At 38.8% G+C, this 17,072-nt stretch overlaps 2 protein-coding genes across 4 annotated transcripts in view; both read right to left on the bottom strand.

The window, feature by feature from the left end:
• Positions 1–958, bottom strand: part of asic4a (acid-sensing (proton-gated) ion channel family member 4a) — a 171,705-nt gene extending 170,747 nt beyond the window's left edge. Inside the window, exon 1 of one of the 2 annotated variants that reach the window (XM_071497722.1) lies at positions 827–958. Coding sequence is in view for 1 of the 2 variants with exons in the window: in XM_071497638.1 (XP_071353739.1) it covers positions 488–534 (47 nt within the window). In the remaining variant the exon portion in view is untranslated. Of the gene's footprint in view, positions 1–487; positions 665–826 lie in introns of those variants that run through there. The other variant, XM_071497638.1, reaches the window with a different exon arrangement.
• Positions 959–7,943: 6,985 nt separating this feature from the next.
• On the bottom strand, positions 7,944–16,496 carry gmppaa (GDP-mannose pyrophosphorylase Aa). 2 transcript variants are annotated; one of them, XM_071497980.1, is made up of 13 exons: positions 16,337–16,496; positions 15,267–15,364; positions 14,995–15,098; positions 14,525–14,717; positions 14,268–14,327; positions 14,049–14,179; positions 13,886–13,900; positions 11,330–11,464; positions 10,880–10,977; positions 10,739–10,785; positions 10,559–10,651; positions 9,460–9,628; positions 7,944–8,409 (listed from the first exon to the last, which is right to left on the bottom strand). In XM_071497980.1, the coding sequence occupies exons 1-13, from the start codon at positions 16,374–16,376 to the stop codon at positions 8,309–8,311; spliced, it is 1,284 nt and encodes a 427-aa protein (XP_071354081.1). In that variant the 5' UTR covers positions 16,377–16,496; the 3' UTR covers positions 7,944–8,308. The 2 variants fall into 2 exon arrangements, with proteins under 2 accessions (XP_071354081.1, XP_071354159.1); XM_071498058.1 differs by lacking the exon at positions 13,886–13,900.
• Between the last annotated feature and the right edge of the window lie 576 nt (positions 16,497–17,072).

The raw sequence follows: 17,072 nt of genomic DNA, 5'->3' as shown, positions 1-17,072 counted from the left end.
CACACTGAAGTGACTTCCCTGTTCTATTAGTCTTTCTTCATGACAGCAATATTTGGCTTGTCACAGCTAGAAAAGCACAGGCGTAACAAATTGCATTCATTATGGTTTCCCTCCACCGTCCCAGTAAAGCCAGTGGACCAGTTTGCTCCACACCATGACCCCAGCTGAGCGCCTCTGCAGCCAATCAGTGATGTCATTTACACCTGAGCGTGTACTGCTGAGGCGCATGCGCTTTAACAGAACCCAAATGCAGAAGGTTTATTGAGCTTTTTTTTTTTTTTTTTTGCTGGACAGAAAAATAATAGTTTAAGTCAATGTGAAAAGCATCGCCCTAATTTGATATAAATGAAATGGGAATATAAAATAATAATTTGTAATGGTTATTTTAGAACAAGCCAAGTCTTCACTGTTGCAGACGCCAGTCTGAGGTCACACTCTTCATTTCCAGCTCTGAAAAACAACACACAGGTGGTTGGACCACACTTACCTATGCGACAACACCTTTAGTCCAGGTTGGGATGAATAATATCTCATCACGACATCGGTGAACAAGTCTGAGACGTAAACAACATGGTGAGCCAGCTACACGACAACAGACGGCTGGGTTGTTGGCGAATTAATGGGACGTCACTTCAAAGCGTCCGTGTAGTCAAACCACAAAGTTTTCACCTTTGTTGCCATAGACGTCGATATATATATACACGTATATATACGTTTGATGCCGACAAGGAGTGTGTTTGATATTCAAAACACAATATGGACCGAAACTTTATCAAAAAAATTCATTATGAATTACATTTTTAATCTGAATAATAGCAGCACTTACTGTCAGCTTCTTACAGGCCAGCTTTGTCTTGTGTAGGGTTTGTGTCAAACTTCCTCATCGTTTAATGCTCAGTCACTGTGTTTTTTTTTTTTTTGTTGGTTTTTTTTTTTTTTTTTTTTGTCAAAGATTATATTTCTGCTGACATTACAACATATCATTAGGCTACTATATGAAGAAATTTCAAAATGCAGGACATGGTAAATCACAGCTAAACGATACCATGGGCTGAATATAAGGTAGGCTACGTGAATTCAGGTCATGAAACCAAGGGAAATTATTACTTTGATTCATGTTGGAAAAAGTGAGCTACATGAGGTGGAACAGAGTCAAATATGACACTACTACCTGCAGCTACAAAGCCACGGTTATTAATCAGCCCAGTATCTCTGTTGAAGATCCTTCGATTGTTTAGACTTTTTTAATCATTATTATGATCATAAAAAGAAGTCGCAAACATTTAATTGTCCTGTCAGTCTTGTTAGTTCTACTAGATTTTAGTGAGTTTCATTTCCTGTATGATCTCAGTTGGCTAAAGTGCTTTAACACTTTGAGGCCACTCAAAAGCTTCATGCTGAGCTGGAGCTCAAGAGATATAAAGAGCAGCTGATGAAATCAGTTAAGTCAAAAGCCGCTATATAGTTGAAACTCAAATGTGCCCACAGTCAGGTGGATGTGGATATTCGAAGCCTACTTCAAAACTGAGGCAACCAGCCTATCAAGGTGAGGCTGTCAGCAGCAACGCAGTGGTTTTCACCCATACTCAAAGCCTTTAAATCACATTTCTGCACAGCTAGAATATTGGATTGGATTGAATTTATTAAAAGGAGAGATGGAAAAGAAGTAAAAATCATAAATGCAGAAAAATGTAAATTTTTCCTCCAGGGTAAGAAGTAGTCTGAAACATAATATGGACAAAGCTATGGTTGTGGAAGAGACTTCCATCACTCAATGCTGTATTTTGTGTCATTTTATCATTTTTGAAGTGTATCACAGCTTGATGTTTGCTATTTTATAGCGGAACTCTTGGATCATTCAAATACAAGTTGGTGATTTGAGTATTTTTAACCTGAGGGGAGGCTCACACTTTGGCACCCTGATGGTTTTCCACCAGCTGCAATCTATGCAGCTGGTGTGATTTCTGGTCCATGAGTACAAATACATTGCATATCTGAATGATGGGCAGAAGTCTCTCACTGGCTAATTTGGACCACAAGGGAGCCAATGTCACTCAGTATGAGAGCAGTAAACTGTAATAGATTCAGTGCCCTCTTGCAAAAAACACATTTTAAATGCCCTTTGTGATTAATTACTGAAATATTTATTTTTTTCACTGGTTGTCAGTCATTTATGAGTATTTTCTGCACTCTGATATTAGCTATGAGAGAACAGGTGAAGACATTGCGTGATCATATTACTGAAATATACATATTATTCATTGTATCGTGTGATTTCAAATGTTTTTTGAATTGCCTGCTTGTATTAACAGAACGACATAGACATCCCATTGGAGTCCTGCCAACAGTGACACATAAGCCCCATTGTGGTGCTGTTTTGGCTCCTGTTTGATCGACAACCTGCAGTGGTATGCAGGTTTTTCATTTCCAACACTACATTTGATTCTATTTAATATTAAATAAAATAACATGGCTTTGTGGAGCATTAAATTACTATTGTACGCATTTTCACCAGGTTGAAATATGAAAACTTCTGAATTTGTGAAAATGCAGTCTGGAATTTGTAGTCCAGTAAAAAATATGGGAGAGTTAATGATATCTTAATCACCAAAATCTAATGTAATCAACACTTGCACAAATGACCGTCACCTTTACAAAAGCAGCCACAGCCAAGTTTTTCTTTTCTTAGTTTTTGGTGTGTATAATAACGTCTTCTTATAGTCCAGATGAATGCATCAATGTATTCTACATTATTTCATTGACTGGTTTACTTCACAGTATTTTGATTGAGGACAGTATCAAAGTCTAGATTTGTTCTTTTATGAATCCCACTCAACAGCAGTTTCAAAGAGATGACAAAATACAGTGCATTGTGCCTTAGAATACAAGTTTATCACAACACTGCACTTTTTAAGTGAAACAAACTTCAACTGCCAATTTCATGTTCATGCAGGTGCAGTGGTCCACATTTAATGACTTCTCTTAGTTTCAGACATTGTTTGTGTTAAATCCGGCGCTCAGAGGTATTTGACCAGAGAGAGAGAGAGAGCAGCTGAGTTTATGAAAGTTCAGTCTGCTGAGAAGTGGAACTAAGACTGTTTTCAATGTGGGGATTCTGACTCGGCTTAGCCCCTTAGTATTAAACTTGGCAAAGCAAACAGAGAAAGGCACAAAAAACACAAATGGAAGTACACAACATGAAAATTGGGTTTTAATCAAACTGCATGGCAACCTCACGACTTTCTGTTTCTAGAGCTGTTACTAATGCTGCATTCAAAGTCAGATGAAAGTTGTCAACTGGAAGAGTGTAATCACCAATGATTTTTTTTCAAAGTTGGTATTTAGTCCTGTGAAGGTATGAGTCACAGCAATATTCATTAGACTGTCAACATTTGAGCAAAAACATGTCATTGCTGTTTTTATCTAGCTAAACCTTGACCCAGTATGCCCTACAGTGCCTGGAATGAGAGGATGGTGTTTAGCTGTTGATGCAGACTCCTCCAAGGACTGTTATCATAAAACACGTTATCTCATAAATAAAAATGATGAGGTGATTACTTGATTCATTTAAGTTGTTTATTATGCTGATCTTTGACAACACGTGCAATCAAACAACATTTTCAGCTACATAGATCACATTTTTTTCCCCTTTTCTGCAGTATACTGTGCCAAAGACCTTGGCAAGTTCCTCTTCGAAAGTAATGCCCTTCCCGCCCTAAACACTTTCAGAGAGAACATGTAATTGACATATGAAAGATGAAGAAAAGACTTTAGAAGAAAAAAGGGGTTTTTAGATACGCTCTATGTCAGGTCATTCAATAGTAGCTGTTACCTTGTACTGTAAAGAGTTAAGATACATATTTCTGCAGTGTAGACAGTATAAAATGCAGCTTAAAATCTTCAGGGTTGAGACAAATTTGTTGTCCAGTGGGCATTTCTGTTTCAGTGGGTATAACATTGCATTTATCAAAGTCAGAAGTCAAAAACTCTGACTTAACATTTGTGGAACACGGTACATCTGCTGAGTGAGGAACAAAGCCACCTGCTTTACACCCCTTGTGGGATCTGGGGAACTGGCGTTCTTTCATGTTTCCGAGCACAGTTTAGTGAAACATTAGTATTCACTGGTAATGCATGACAGCCAAATGCTTTTTTTTTTTTACTGTATGAATTTGAGCAGTATGAGATGTCAGTTTCTATTTGACAGCTCATTTGTCAGTCCTTTAGGCTTCTGTTAGGCATCATCCTTTCAGTGCGCAGACACGCAAACCCTCCACCTGTCCTCTCAGGTGGAAACATCCTTGGACCTTTGCCCATAGTCAGTCTGGCCACCACTGCCAGACCTCCTACACACATACACACACAAACACACGCATGCACGCAATAGCTGGGAGGAAACAATGACCACTGAAGCTGATTTTATTTTGTTTATTCTTTTATATGAACAGACATTGGGTTTGTCCACTGAGGCTTTAACCTTTTACTTGGCTGGAAACTTAATCGTACATTTGAAAGCAGCTGTTGCTGTTATATTGGTTTTTCTGGTTGATTTTTAATTCACTGTCTCATCATAAACTGGAGTGTGACAAGGAACTGACAAGGATTTCTTTCTACAAGGAAAAAGAAAAGACTCTCAAGTCCAGGCTTGAGTATAATCAGATACTATAATAACAATAATAATGATAATTTATCATCAACGGCTGTTTATTTTCTTACTCTCTGTCTATTCTTTGTTTGTATGAAAACTGGTACAGTGTTTGATCTCCTTCTCCTTTGCCTTGACTTCTTTCCCTCATGTTTGAGACAAGACGTCACAGAGTGCCTCAGGGGGAGCAGTTGGAAAGATAAACGTGTATTTTTTTATGCTCGGCAAAGTGGACTGTTTTCTGTGGCCTTGACGAGAATTGTTTTAGAGAAACTAAAGGAGCCTCTCAGACTTACACTCCAACTCCACAGCCATTTAATGGAGGCTTTGAGTACTTAGTGTTAGCTTGGAAATTATTTGCACATCTCAAGATGTCAAAGCATGAAAAGAATAAAGATTTTGTTATCATGATTTTTAAAAAGACTTTCTGAAAGCATTACTTTTACTCACCACCAGTCTTACTCTTTGTCATATTCAGTTTTTTCAGTGGCTGAAGCCAAATAAAAATAATGCAGGATGGAGCTGAGGTGGGGAGGGTGAGTGGCAACCAGAAGAGCTAAATGCTGAGGCTTGAGAGACCAGTCTATCAAGACAAACATGTCGTGCAACCACTCCTGTTTTTGCATACACTATCTCATGGCCTTTTGAGGAGCTGCAACCCTTGAAAACCTCAAATTGTAGTGGTCACTGGAAACTGAATGTGGTTGAACAAAGCTCAGTGGCCAGTAGCTTTCAACATCTGAGGCGCGAGCGGGACCCACATGACCGTGGCCTCACAATGACGGGAGATCTGAATATCAACAGACCGGAAATGATTCAAAACTTCATGAAATGCTTTAGCAGCAAAAAACAGAGCAAGTTTGGATGTTTGCCTTGAAATAGATGTATACATGCCCGTTTGTTGGTAATCAACGGGTAAACTCTAGTTCACTAAATTGATGATGTGAAAACTTACTAGCACTTAAGTTAGTTTTGTGCCCTCAATTCTCTTTCTAGTTACAGCGTATCCACACTGTCACAACTTATTGCCTGCCCTCCGATCAATTCATAGCCCCAACATTTGTCCTCACCAGAGATCCCTGTTGAAAACAGAATGCATCCAACCACAGGAGACTTTCCAAAGGCTAATAGAGACACTTTGGCTTTCCTCATGCTTCATTTACAGAGGACCTGTTATATTGTACTGACTGCCCTGTTAAACACAACCTCTGGCACAACAATGACTTGTCTGATTATGGCAACTGTTAGTGTAAAAGCTTGAAATGAGTTGGAAATGTCATGGGAATACAGGGGTTGGGCACCTACAATATAATGCAGTCTGATACAACAGCCCCTCAACAAATACTACTGTTGTGAAGCCTTTTATATACATTTTGTTTTGTGAGAAAATGTTGATTTAACCAAGTTTTACAGCAGTATTTTGTTCCATAGGGTCATCATGAATAATAATTTGATAGCCTGCTTTAGTTCCATGTGGGAAGACTTCTCCAATTTTCCTTGAGAGACACAAACAACTTAGAAGATATTTCATCTACATCTGTTGTTGTAAAGATTTTTTACGTATTTTTTATGTTTGGCAAAGTCTCTTAGTTTGTCATGTTGTCCTTCCCTGAGAAGAACAAATGGGGATTTTAACTTCAATTATATGGCCCTCTCTGGGTTCAGATATTTCTTTGACATCCTAGACTTGTGTTTTTTCTGAAACAAGTTGATAAAGTTTTTTTTTAGTTTTATTTTTGGGGCAATTTTTGTGCCTTTATTTTACAAGGGGAGACAGACAGGAACTATGGGAGAGAGACATGTAGTAATGGGTCCGGCTGGCCGAGAGTCGAACCAGGGACCAGGTGCGCTGGGTTCAGTATGCCCACATGGTATGTGGCCCTAACCACTCCACCACTGGGCAAGTTTTGATTGTTTTCTTTACACCTAACATGCAACACTGTTTATTTATACAGACTCTGCAAAGTATGTCCCCAACAATCATAACATCTAAACTGCACTAGTGACATTCTTCCCTCTTAGCTGGTGACACAGGCACACTGTATCTGAAATTGTTATGAATTCATTAATGATGACATTCGCACACCTCTAAAAGTTGTCACGTTATAACATTGAACGTAAGATACGGACAACCCACGACAGGAAAATTGATGAAAACAACCCCCTGAAAAACCACAAAGACAAGAAAAGTTGACACATAGACTAGAGGAGCAGAGATGCTTTTAAAAAATCCATGTTGACTGAAAAAGGTGTGTAAACACATTTCCTGGCAGCTGACATGTTGTCTGAGTCACCAAGCTAAAATGCCCTTCGTGAGTCAGGACGTGGGGATTTGAATCCAACTTTTGTCATGTCACCATTGCTGTCACTCTGTCCTCTGCATTTACTTCTTTTAATATCTACATCCCTGCTCTTGAGTTTCCTCTGCTGACCTGCTCAGAGATGAACACAGACTATGTTTCCCATTTAGTTTCCCTAAGATGCCAAGGAGGCAGAAGGCAAAACCCTGAACAAGCTTTCAGCAGCATGTTGTTATTAAGTGTTCAGCGAATAATATTTGAATTTGGATCTGCTAACTCTACCCCCACTTTGAGCAGTTCTCTGCATAAATAAATTGTAAGATTCACTGTTATGGGAGTGGAAAGCCTATTTGATCTAATGAATATTAGCTTTGCCTTTCATGTGAGGAGCATCGAGGTTTTAGCCCAGTTGATGAACATCCCACCAAGAGGATAAAAACACAGTAATGAGAGCCCCCAGGCAGTTTTTTGAAGCAGTAAGGCACCTGAATCTGTAAAGCACCAGCAGCTACATATGAAACTACAGTCATCATGAAAAAAAATGTACATTAACTTGTTTTCCCTCTTCATTTGAGGGTAAGTTGTGAGAAGATTTGATCAAAATCTGCACAATTGACTTTGCTCCTTAATAGACGCACTCACCGCAATAATTGGAACAGAACTGCTGAAGTGATCATGAGGGGTCGAAGGCTTAATAAGTAAATGTTAATTTGCTGTATCCATAAATTGGAACAGCTCCTTCAGTGATTGCGAATGCACTATTTAAGTATTGTGCTTATTCTCAAGGCCCCCTGCTAAGTTTACATTTTAAAAGGCAACATTACTTGATTGCAATGTAAATCTCATTGATAGATAGTGTTTTTGAGAATAACAATGAAGATGCTAAAAGGTTTTAATCAGAGCGCCACAGAAATAATCACCTCTGAAAATTAATCAGTTAGTAGCCAGTGATTTTTAGTCTCAGCTTTGCCAAGGATGTCCTTGAGAAACAGGGCATGTTTGTCTTTAAACTTCATTTATTTAACATTATATTCATCATATTACACCCAACCACATACTATGTGTAGTAATTTTACAGTTCAGTAAAGTTAATAAAAAACCAATATAAACCTCTGGCATGACAGCCCTTTTCAAGGTGAATCAACATGCGTGATTAGCCTCTGTCTAATTTTGCTGACACCCAATGATGCATAAAGGCTTGAGGACAAATATATAAAAATCTATCTTTCAAAACTGTGTAATGAATGTCCCATATCTTCATTTTTGACATCTTATATACAGTAACTCAGAGGCAGTGCCAGCAGTCGTCCAGCTGCATCCTTCATCAGTGACAGTAAGTGGACAGAAGCACGAGGAAGATTAACTAAAGAATAATTTGGTTCTTGAAGCCGCGGTTTAGGTCTTTATGTGGGAGGACGATTGAGTTGAGTATAATCACCTCAGAGGGGATGGTCACGTTACAACCTGAGGAGACAAAGCATGGCTGCATTTAGTCTGTGCAGTGTAGTGCCGAGACATAACACATTTGAATTGTAAACCTCACTCCTAACATATAGGAAATGTACACTTTTTATATTATTTCTAATTTCTAGTTTGCTTGAAAAGAATAGCAATTTCAAACAAGACTCTCGAGAGTCACAAAGACTTTTTGAAAGGTGACACCTAGGAAATGCTGTGTAAAAACTTCAAAAAAATAAGCACTCGGCACTAAAGATGGACAAAAATGTCAGATGGATAATGCAAATTTTCAACAATGCTTTTTGTACCACACGGGCCACTTGCTGCTAGAAAACTGAAAGACAAATGCATGCAAAAATAGTTTGTCATGTTGTCCTTCCCTGAGAAGAACAAATGGGGATTTTAACTTCAATTATATGGCCCTCTCTGGGTTCAGATATTTCTTTGACATCCTAGACTTGTGTTTTTTCTGAAACAAGTTGATAAAGTTTTTTTTTAGTTTTATTTTTGGGGCAATTTTTGTGCCTTTATTTTACAGGGGGAGACAGACAGGAACTATGGGAGAGACATGTAGTAATGGGTCCGGCTGGCCGAGAGTCGAACCAGGGACCAGGTGCGCTGGGTTCAGTATGCCCACATGGTATGTGGCCCTAACCACTCCACCACTGGGCAAGTTTTGATTGTTTTCTTTACACCTAACATGCAACACTGTTTATTTATACAGACTCTGCAAAGTATGTCCCCAACAATCATAACATCTAAACTGCACCAGTGACATTCTTCCCTCTTAGCTGGTGACACAGGCCACTTGCTGCTAGAAAACTGAAAGACAAATGCATCCAAATACATGCTGTAGATAACTGCTGGGACTGAACCCAGCAGTTTGAAGTAACCCTGTCACAACCAAAATCTGGGAAAGGGAAGTATTTCCCTCATTCATCCATTTATTTTTCCTTCCTGAGAACATTGTTTAAACATTCTGACAAAAACACGTATTCTGATACTGAATATAATGAATATTTAACAATTCATATGAGGAATGCAAGTTTCACATACCGAGAATAGTAATTGAGGGTGTGAGTTTTCCATCTCTGAAGAGGGTCTCACTGTCAATCTTTGCATAGGGATCATTGGGGTTTGGGTCACTTGGGGTTCCTTCTACTCTTGCCCACTTTCCAATGGTGCTGTCCCATCCCACAATGCTGTTCAAAACACAGCAGTGATCCTTCAGGAAAAACAATGTGACAAGAAAACACTTTGAGAAATTTGTCAGCAGATACGCCTTTGAAGGATCAAAGGGTTTCAGGTCTGCACGTGTACTGTATTAGACTGTTACCACATGTGAAATAATTGCTGGCATGGCCATATCACAGCACTTATAATGCCATATTAACAACAGGGGATGTTTATTTGGAAACGGACCTCAGCTAACAAATTGTGCTTGTAGGCAATATGCAGTGAAAGCCAATAAGTCACCTGCAGTCTAGATTCAATTTAGAGGCCCCCAGTCATCACTGCAGACATAAGATTAAATTATGAGGGCCTCCAAATCGTTAAAAATGACATCTTTGTGAGAGGCATGGGCAACAATATTTCTGTTGTGATTGAAGAGCTTAAAAATAAATTTCAGAGAAGTCATTGCTGAAGTGTGGATAATGTTAGTAATAAAATGTAAAGATGTCACCGACAGTGACTGAGCAGACAAATTTGCCTTCAAGTCGATTAGTTTGAGGTCCAGTTTAATTCCAAACTTGATGTTTTGTACTGTGAGGGAGGTTAAAAGTTTCAGAGTGTAATCAAGACCAAATCCTAACCTTAAACTTGAGAGTCACCTGTTAATGTGGCAAAAAAAAAAAAAAAAGAAAATTACATCATCACTTCATACACATTTTGGAAGCCAAAGTACAGTGCAACTTGCTCCCGCTGCCTTGCGTGGCATGACACCAAGAGACCAGACAGGAAGAGGTGATTAAAAAGTCCTCATGCAGCTGAAGAAATTGCCACTTGGGCAGAGCAGAATGGAAATTTGTGTGGCGTGCCTGCACAGATTCAGAGCTCTGCGTAGCATCAAGCTGTGGCTGGTCATGTTTCGCTCATGATGGAAAACTCTCCTCTTGTACATCTTGGAAACCACTGTTCATTTACAGAGGCTCACCTGTAGATTTGCGCCATGGAGGATGATGGATTCTCGAACTCTGACCCCAGCACCAATCGTCACTCCAGTGCCAATGGAGACATTGGGGCCCAACTGCACAGTGAAAGATAGAAATTACCTTAATGTATTTGTGTATGTATTTATAGAGTTAAGTGCAACACAATATGGAAGAACTCTTACCATAGCAGTGGGGTCAATATTGGCTGTCGGATGAATATAGACATTCCCTGGGGAAACAAAAAGTCCAAATAAAAACCTTGTTTAAATACCTATGGAAATGTGAGAAGGAACAAAGCTGCAGACAGTATTAATGAATCTTACCACTTATATTGGGGCCTCCTTCTTTATTTGAGGCCAGCCTTTCAGGATGGGTTTTGTGATATTGGTTGAGGTACAATCGACTGGCATAAATTGCAGACCTGAGAAAGATGACAAAAAAACAACAAAGGAAGTTCACATTGTTTATTTTACAGCAAAAAGGTAGGATTGTGGGGTTAAAAGCATAAAACATGTTTTTGTATTATGGGTAAGGCTGCTGTCTCCACCAGAAAACAATTATCAAGTTAATAGAGACTCATTGAGCCATTGAAATGTATTGTCTATGTCTAAATCATTTTTAAATACTACATAAACTAAGTTGGAAGCTCATATTTATGCTAGACCAAAGTCTCTCTTCTCCTCTGACATTAGGTAGGCTATGGTGTTGTACGTGTTAGAATAATAACTTTATGTGCTGTTCAACCTGACGGTGTTTATGACATATTCACTCACCCTGCAGATTTAATCTGGCTCCAGAAGCTGAGGGTTTTATACACATAGAGTTTGCCCTGTCCTGCAAGGGCAGTGAAAATGTCCTGCTCCAGCCTGATGGCTTCTGCTCTGTGCCAGCCATTGGTTGGCTCCTCTCTGCAAAAGAGAAATGATCAGTTTATGGCACTGAGTCACATACTGGAGGCAGGAGACTTATTTATTAAAACAAAACATTGGACTAAAAGTTAAAGGTTAGAATTAAATTCAAGACAAAGTTGAGATATTGACAGAAAAATATACTATATTATGAAGACTGCTTTGACTTAGATCCATTTTAAATGTGACATCATGTGATGACCAATATCAGGTATAGTGGGAATGATATCAATACATTCTTAATCTCCATCTTTTAAAAGGATCTCTTTTGGTCTCCCTTAAGTCTTAGCCTTAAATGTATGTACTGTATAATCACTAAATACTAAGTGAATGATGTAATACTGCAGCCAAGGTTCCTCCCCTCTCAACCATGAAAACAGGTTCTACAGGCCTGTGTTGCAGCTTAAACCAAACATACCCATTTAGAAGCTACTTTAACTCTCTCTGACCACCTAATTCAAATAATCTAAAACAAGAATCTGAACAGAAATTGTACTACCCCTGAAAAAAGAGAGGAATTAGGAATTAAGACAGAGTTCCCATTGCTTCATCTTCACCTCTCTTGTATTTTAACACTTTTAGAGAGTCCTCTAATATTCAGTTGAGTGGAGAAACCAACCCAGTAGCTCTGTTACCACCGAAGCATCTTGAAGCTGAATAAAAACATGAAATTTATTGCCCTGCAATCGAGGCCACAGAATGAAATGAGAGCACTGAGTTAAAATGCATCACTGATACTAACTTTGATGGTGTCAGCGCTGGGTTGAAACTAAAGCTGATTACCTAGTAGTGAACCAAAACTCAAGTGAAAGAATCTATGTGTTCCATATTAATCAGGGTTTCTGGCATAGTGTATTGTGAGAGCCCCAAGATGAAACAGAGTGTTAAATATTGATGAAAAGAATATTTTAAAGGATTGCACCCATAATCGAAGTTTTACCAAAAAGGCTGAGATGTGGTTTGAGGCAAAGTAGCCCCTGAGAGATTTTGCAGTATAACACTTCTCATTTCTATCGAGTATCTCTGATGTGTTTGACAATTTTGCTGATTCAGTGCCCGGCTTGATTTAAGTGCTATTGATGCGAGTAGGTATATGCACAGTGTGGTTTGACCTTTTGCAATAGTTTTAAAATGTCCTTGGGGCGTCAAATGTTAGGTCTACTACACCACTGAATGTGATACATAAGAAGCAAAAAAAAGTCAAATCTCCAAACAAACCTATATGGATCCCATGCATTATTTTAGTTCATGTGTGTGACCAAGGTCCAGTAAGTCAACATGCACATTTAGGCTGTGATCAGACAGGAAGTGTTTTCTAATATTCAGAGAGAAATCTCAGCTGGTAGTGTAGCAGCTAACAAATAGAGCAAGAATTAATGGGATACAAGACCAATACAAAATTCTTGCTGGCAACTATGAAACACAGTTCCACCAAGTCCAAGTAATTTTAACAACAACATAAAAAAAAGATAAGACAATCAGTAAATTTTCGGGTTGTGGCTCAGAAGAGGAACAGACCATTGTAAAATGCAGGATGCAGTGTTTGACACTCAGGAGAAAAAACTACAATAGGGTCAATTTTCAGGACAAAGATGAAACCTGATACTAGACTAAGGCTTTTTTACCTACAGATATTGATATCTCAAGTGAATTTTGTCTGCACTCTGGACTTGGAACAAAATTCCAACAATTTAGGAACTTTGCTTTCTGGCACAGAGTTAGAAGAGAAGATCACTACTGATCTCATATCTGTCATTTAAAGATGAGACTATGCCCAGCAGCTGGTTAGCTTAACAAAAAAGTGGAAACAGAGGTAAAGCTTTCCTAGCTCTGTCCAAAGCTAACAAAAGCTGCCGACCAGCATCTCTAAAGCTCACTAATTAACCAATTGTATCTCATTTTGGTTTAGTCTGTACAAAAGGTGAAAGTGAAAACAATAACGAGTTGGTGTATGTGCCAGACAGATTCTTAGCTCTCAGCAATTACAAGACACATAAAACACGGTAAAACAGCAAATTGTTATTTTTACAATTCTGTTTTTGCACTCCTTTCAAACTCTCAGCAAGAAAATAAAAAAGTGTATTTTCTAACATGTCAAACCTTTAATCTCTGACAGGCAAAGACATTCCCAACAGTTCCCAAATAGTGCCCATTTAAAGGGCAAAATTGGCCAAAAGACACAACTATAATATTTGCTAAAAGACACAACTATAAATAAATAACAACAAATGAATAAATAAAAATACTGAGCTGCTACTGAAATAGGAGGTGCATAATTTATCAAAAGTGCACAGAAAAAGGGCAAAGGCAACAAAAAACAGAGCATCCTATGTAGCCTTATCGTGGGTTGTCTGTCTACAGCTCACACCACACACTAAGTGCTCTATAACCACACCGTGCAGCCTAAATGTACCAACTTACCCATCATACGGATATCTGGTGAGTGTGTGAGGAAACAGAAATCATGGCAGGGGGGAGAAGGGAAGGAAAAAAAGACAAATGAAGAGAACCAAAGAAATGGAGTAAATGGTATTTACATGCATTCCCACACACAGATCCCCTGAGAGGGAGCGCTTCAACTCACAACGACATGTCCTGCTGATTCTTCTGGAAGACTGTGCCGATGTGCTGGAAGATGTCTGGGTTAAAGAGGTAGATACCGCAGTTGATGATGTCACTCACAAATGTGCTCGGCTTTTCCACATAATGCAGGACCTGCATTAACAAAGCGGAGTAGTTACAACTCAAGGTTACACAACACTGGTTAACTATTTAGGGGAATAAAGTAGGAATAGTTCAATACCTCATTTGTTTCCTCGTTTTCAACAATGCAGCCATAATTCAAAGATTGTGTTCTGTTTGCCTGATAAGAGAAGAACGGCGGTATGGTTTAGCACATATCAAATTCTATATTTTGACATCACAGAACCAAGATGTATTACAAACATTTCAATATAGTCCAGAAGCTAAATACAGATAAATACTTTTTAGAATTTTACTTTCACTACATTTTACAAGTTCTTTGAAAGACATTACTAAATGCCAATAATAAACCCTCACCGTTGTCCCAAGGATAACAAAGCTGTTTGGTTCTCCATGTTCTTTCTGGAAGCTGAGCATCTCTGTGAGAGGAAACGCTGAGGAGACATCCGCATTCAGAACAAAGAAAGCCTCTGGACTGCCAGAGACAATCTGATCTCTGAAGTGATAAATGCCCCCTCCAGTGCCCAGGGCTGCATACTCCTGCAAATACCTGCGGTGAACAGTCAGGAAGAACAGCAAACATACAGTCACTGAACAATGGTGGTGCACCAAGGCAAGAAAAAGACTATATTAGTCACAAAAGACTAATCTAAAAAGAAAAACGAATCTTGACACCTTAGCAGTACATCGTTATAACTCCCACAATCCCCCAAATATATGAAATTTATGAATGTGCAAGGGAGAATATGAACATAACTATATTTATCTGTACTAGTGAGATAGCCAAGAGCTCTTCTGTCAACCTGATTTTCAGCTCAGTTTTTTACCTGATGGAAATTTTGAACTCCTGCTGTGCATTAACCAGGAATCTGGTTAGTTCTTCATTTGGCTGATAAAAGCCGATGAGCAAAATTTCCTTCATATTTGGTACCTTTAACACAAAAGATGTTGATGATGAACTGTTGGACTGATTTCATAAAAGCTAATCTCTGCATCACAAGGTACAGGCAAAACTTATTGCCACTAACCAGTGCAGACTGTATTGTAGAGTACTATGATTTGGTGACTATAATAAACGTGGTATTGCAGTGACACTCACCTTAGCACATGCCTCAATGTGGTGCTGCACCATGGGCACACCAGCTACAGGAAACAAGGGTTTAGGAACTTCAAAGGACAGCGGCCTGAACCTCGTGCCTGCAAAGCGACGTAGTTCATTACTTACAAATCAGATCACAGTTCAGATAACTTGTTCTCATGTTTCTAGCATGCGTCAAAATCAAAACAAACTTTTAGCTATTTCATATGTGATGTATTGTACTTTCATATATGAGAAATCCTGTCAGAAATTTGGCGTCAGGTAGTAGATTATAGAGCTGTTAGGATTAGTTTGATTAATTGATCAGTCAACAGAAAAATAGTTTTGATGAATGGTCATTACAGTAATTTTTAAATACCAAAATAGCAAAAAAATGTTTTTCATCCTCTCAAATTTAAAGATCTCCTGCCTCTCACTGTTTTATATCATATTAAACCAGGTGCGTTTGGATATTCGACACTTGATTGGACAAAAAAACAAGACATCTGAAGACATCATCATTGACCCTGAGAAACCAGAATAGAAATTTTTCACCTTTTTTTTACGTTTTCTGAACTAAATGATCAGAGGATTATCAGCAGATTACTCACATACAGGAGAGAGTAGATACGGGGTAGCCTACTTCATCTCTATTAAGGCTCAACTTGGTTCCAGCAATTCTGTCCTAAGTATTTATACTTTAATATCAACGAGTTCATGGTGGACTGAATGCATAGTGAACATGAAAAGTGTATGGACTGTAACTCCATGACAGCACATACTCGTTTACTTAGCAAACATTACAAATCCTTAGTAAAATGAATAAGCCAGGTAGGCTCAGGTAGGCTACCCAGGTAGGAAACAATTGTTGGAACAATGTGCAAATCTACAAGTCGTCAGTTAGTTGTGGTTATAAAATATGATTAATTCATTAGGCCCTGGGTGTTGTTTACTTTGTGTGCTGACCTCTCATTATGCCACGTCAGTATATAAACAAGCTCTGCGCGTCTTGTTAGCATTAGCAGCCTAGCTTCATTTAACCACACACCGCTGGCTGTGAAAACACCACAATCATGAACTGTTTCTCTCACCTTTCTGAGGGCCTCCGATTAAGATAACCGCCTTCAACATCCTGGCTGAGGAGTAGTGATTTGTGACAGAACTGCCTGAAAACTACCTACAGCTGTTCCGTGAATATCCCCGCTTCCACTTCCTTGTTGTGACGTCGACGAGATCGCCTCGAAAACACGGAGCGGATCTGCGTTAGAGAAACGGACTGGAGACTGGAGAGACCTGGTAGTGTTCACAAAGGGTCTTATCTTAGTGACTGGTTGACAGATGGCCGGTGCGTGTTAGTCACTGGAGAGAATATTGATCACTACAGTGAACAAAAGCGTTAGATCAGATTTGTATATGTTGTAAGGAAACCCATTAAGTGATATTTAATCTATTTGTATTTCATTGAATGTAAAGACAAACTATCATAGTATCCAGCTGAATTAAAGATAAGCTAGATTTTATGCCCTGCAAGGTTCTTGGACATTACCATGGCAGCTCCCCCTTCACTTTGCAGTTTTCTAACCCTATTAACTGTGTACACTAGGGCTATACACTACTGTTAACACCTGTGCAAAGACATGCAACAGGCCTGTAATACATGCTACCCTTTTGTCATCTTCATCCATTGTGTGCATAGTTTCAAAGATTACTCTTGTGCACTTGGTAGATCAGATGATTCTTCATTTTTTTGGAGATATTTTTGTTAACGTATAATAAGATCAATATAAAAAAAAGGCAATACCTGGTGAAATTTAAAAAAAAGCTCTG

The sequence above is a fragment of the Trachinotus anak genome, unplaced genomic scaffold (genome assembly GCF_046630095.1).
Source record: "Trachinotus anak isolate AG129_WGS33_773 ecotype Australia unplaced genomic scaffold, CSIRO_AGI_Tana_v1 ptg000001l, whole genome shotgun sequence".
Classification (NCBI taxonomy): domain Eukaryota; kingdom Metazoa; phylum Chordata; class Actinopteri; order Carangiformes; family Carangidae; genus Trachinotus; species Trachinotus anak.
Note: the sequence above shows the minus strand (reverse complement) of the source record. Positions and strands in the feature narration are given on the sequence as shown.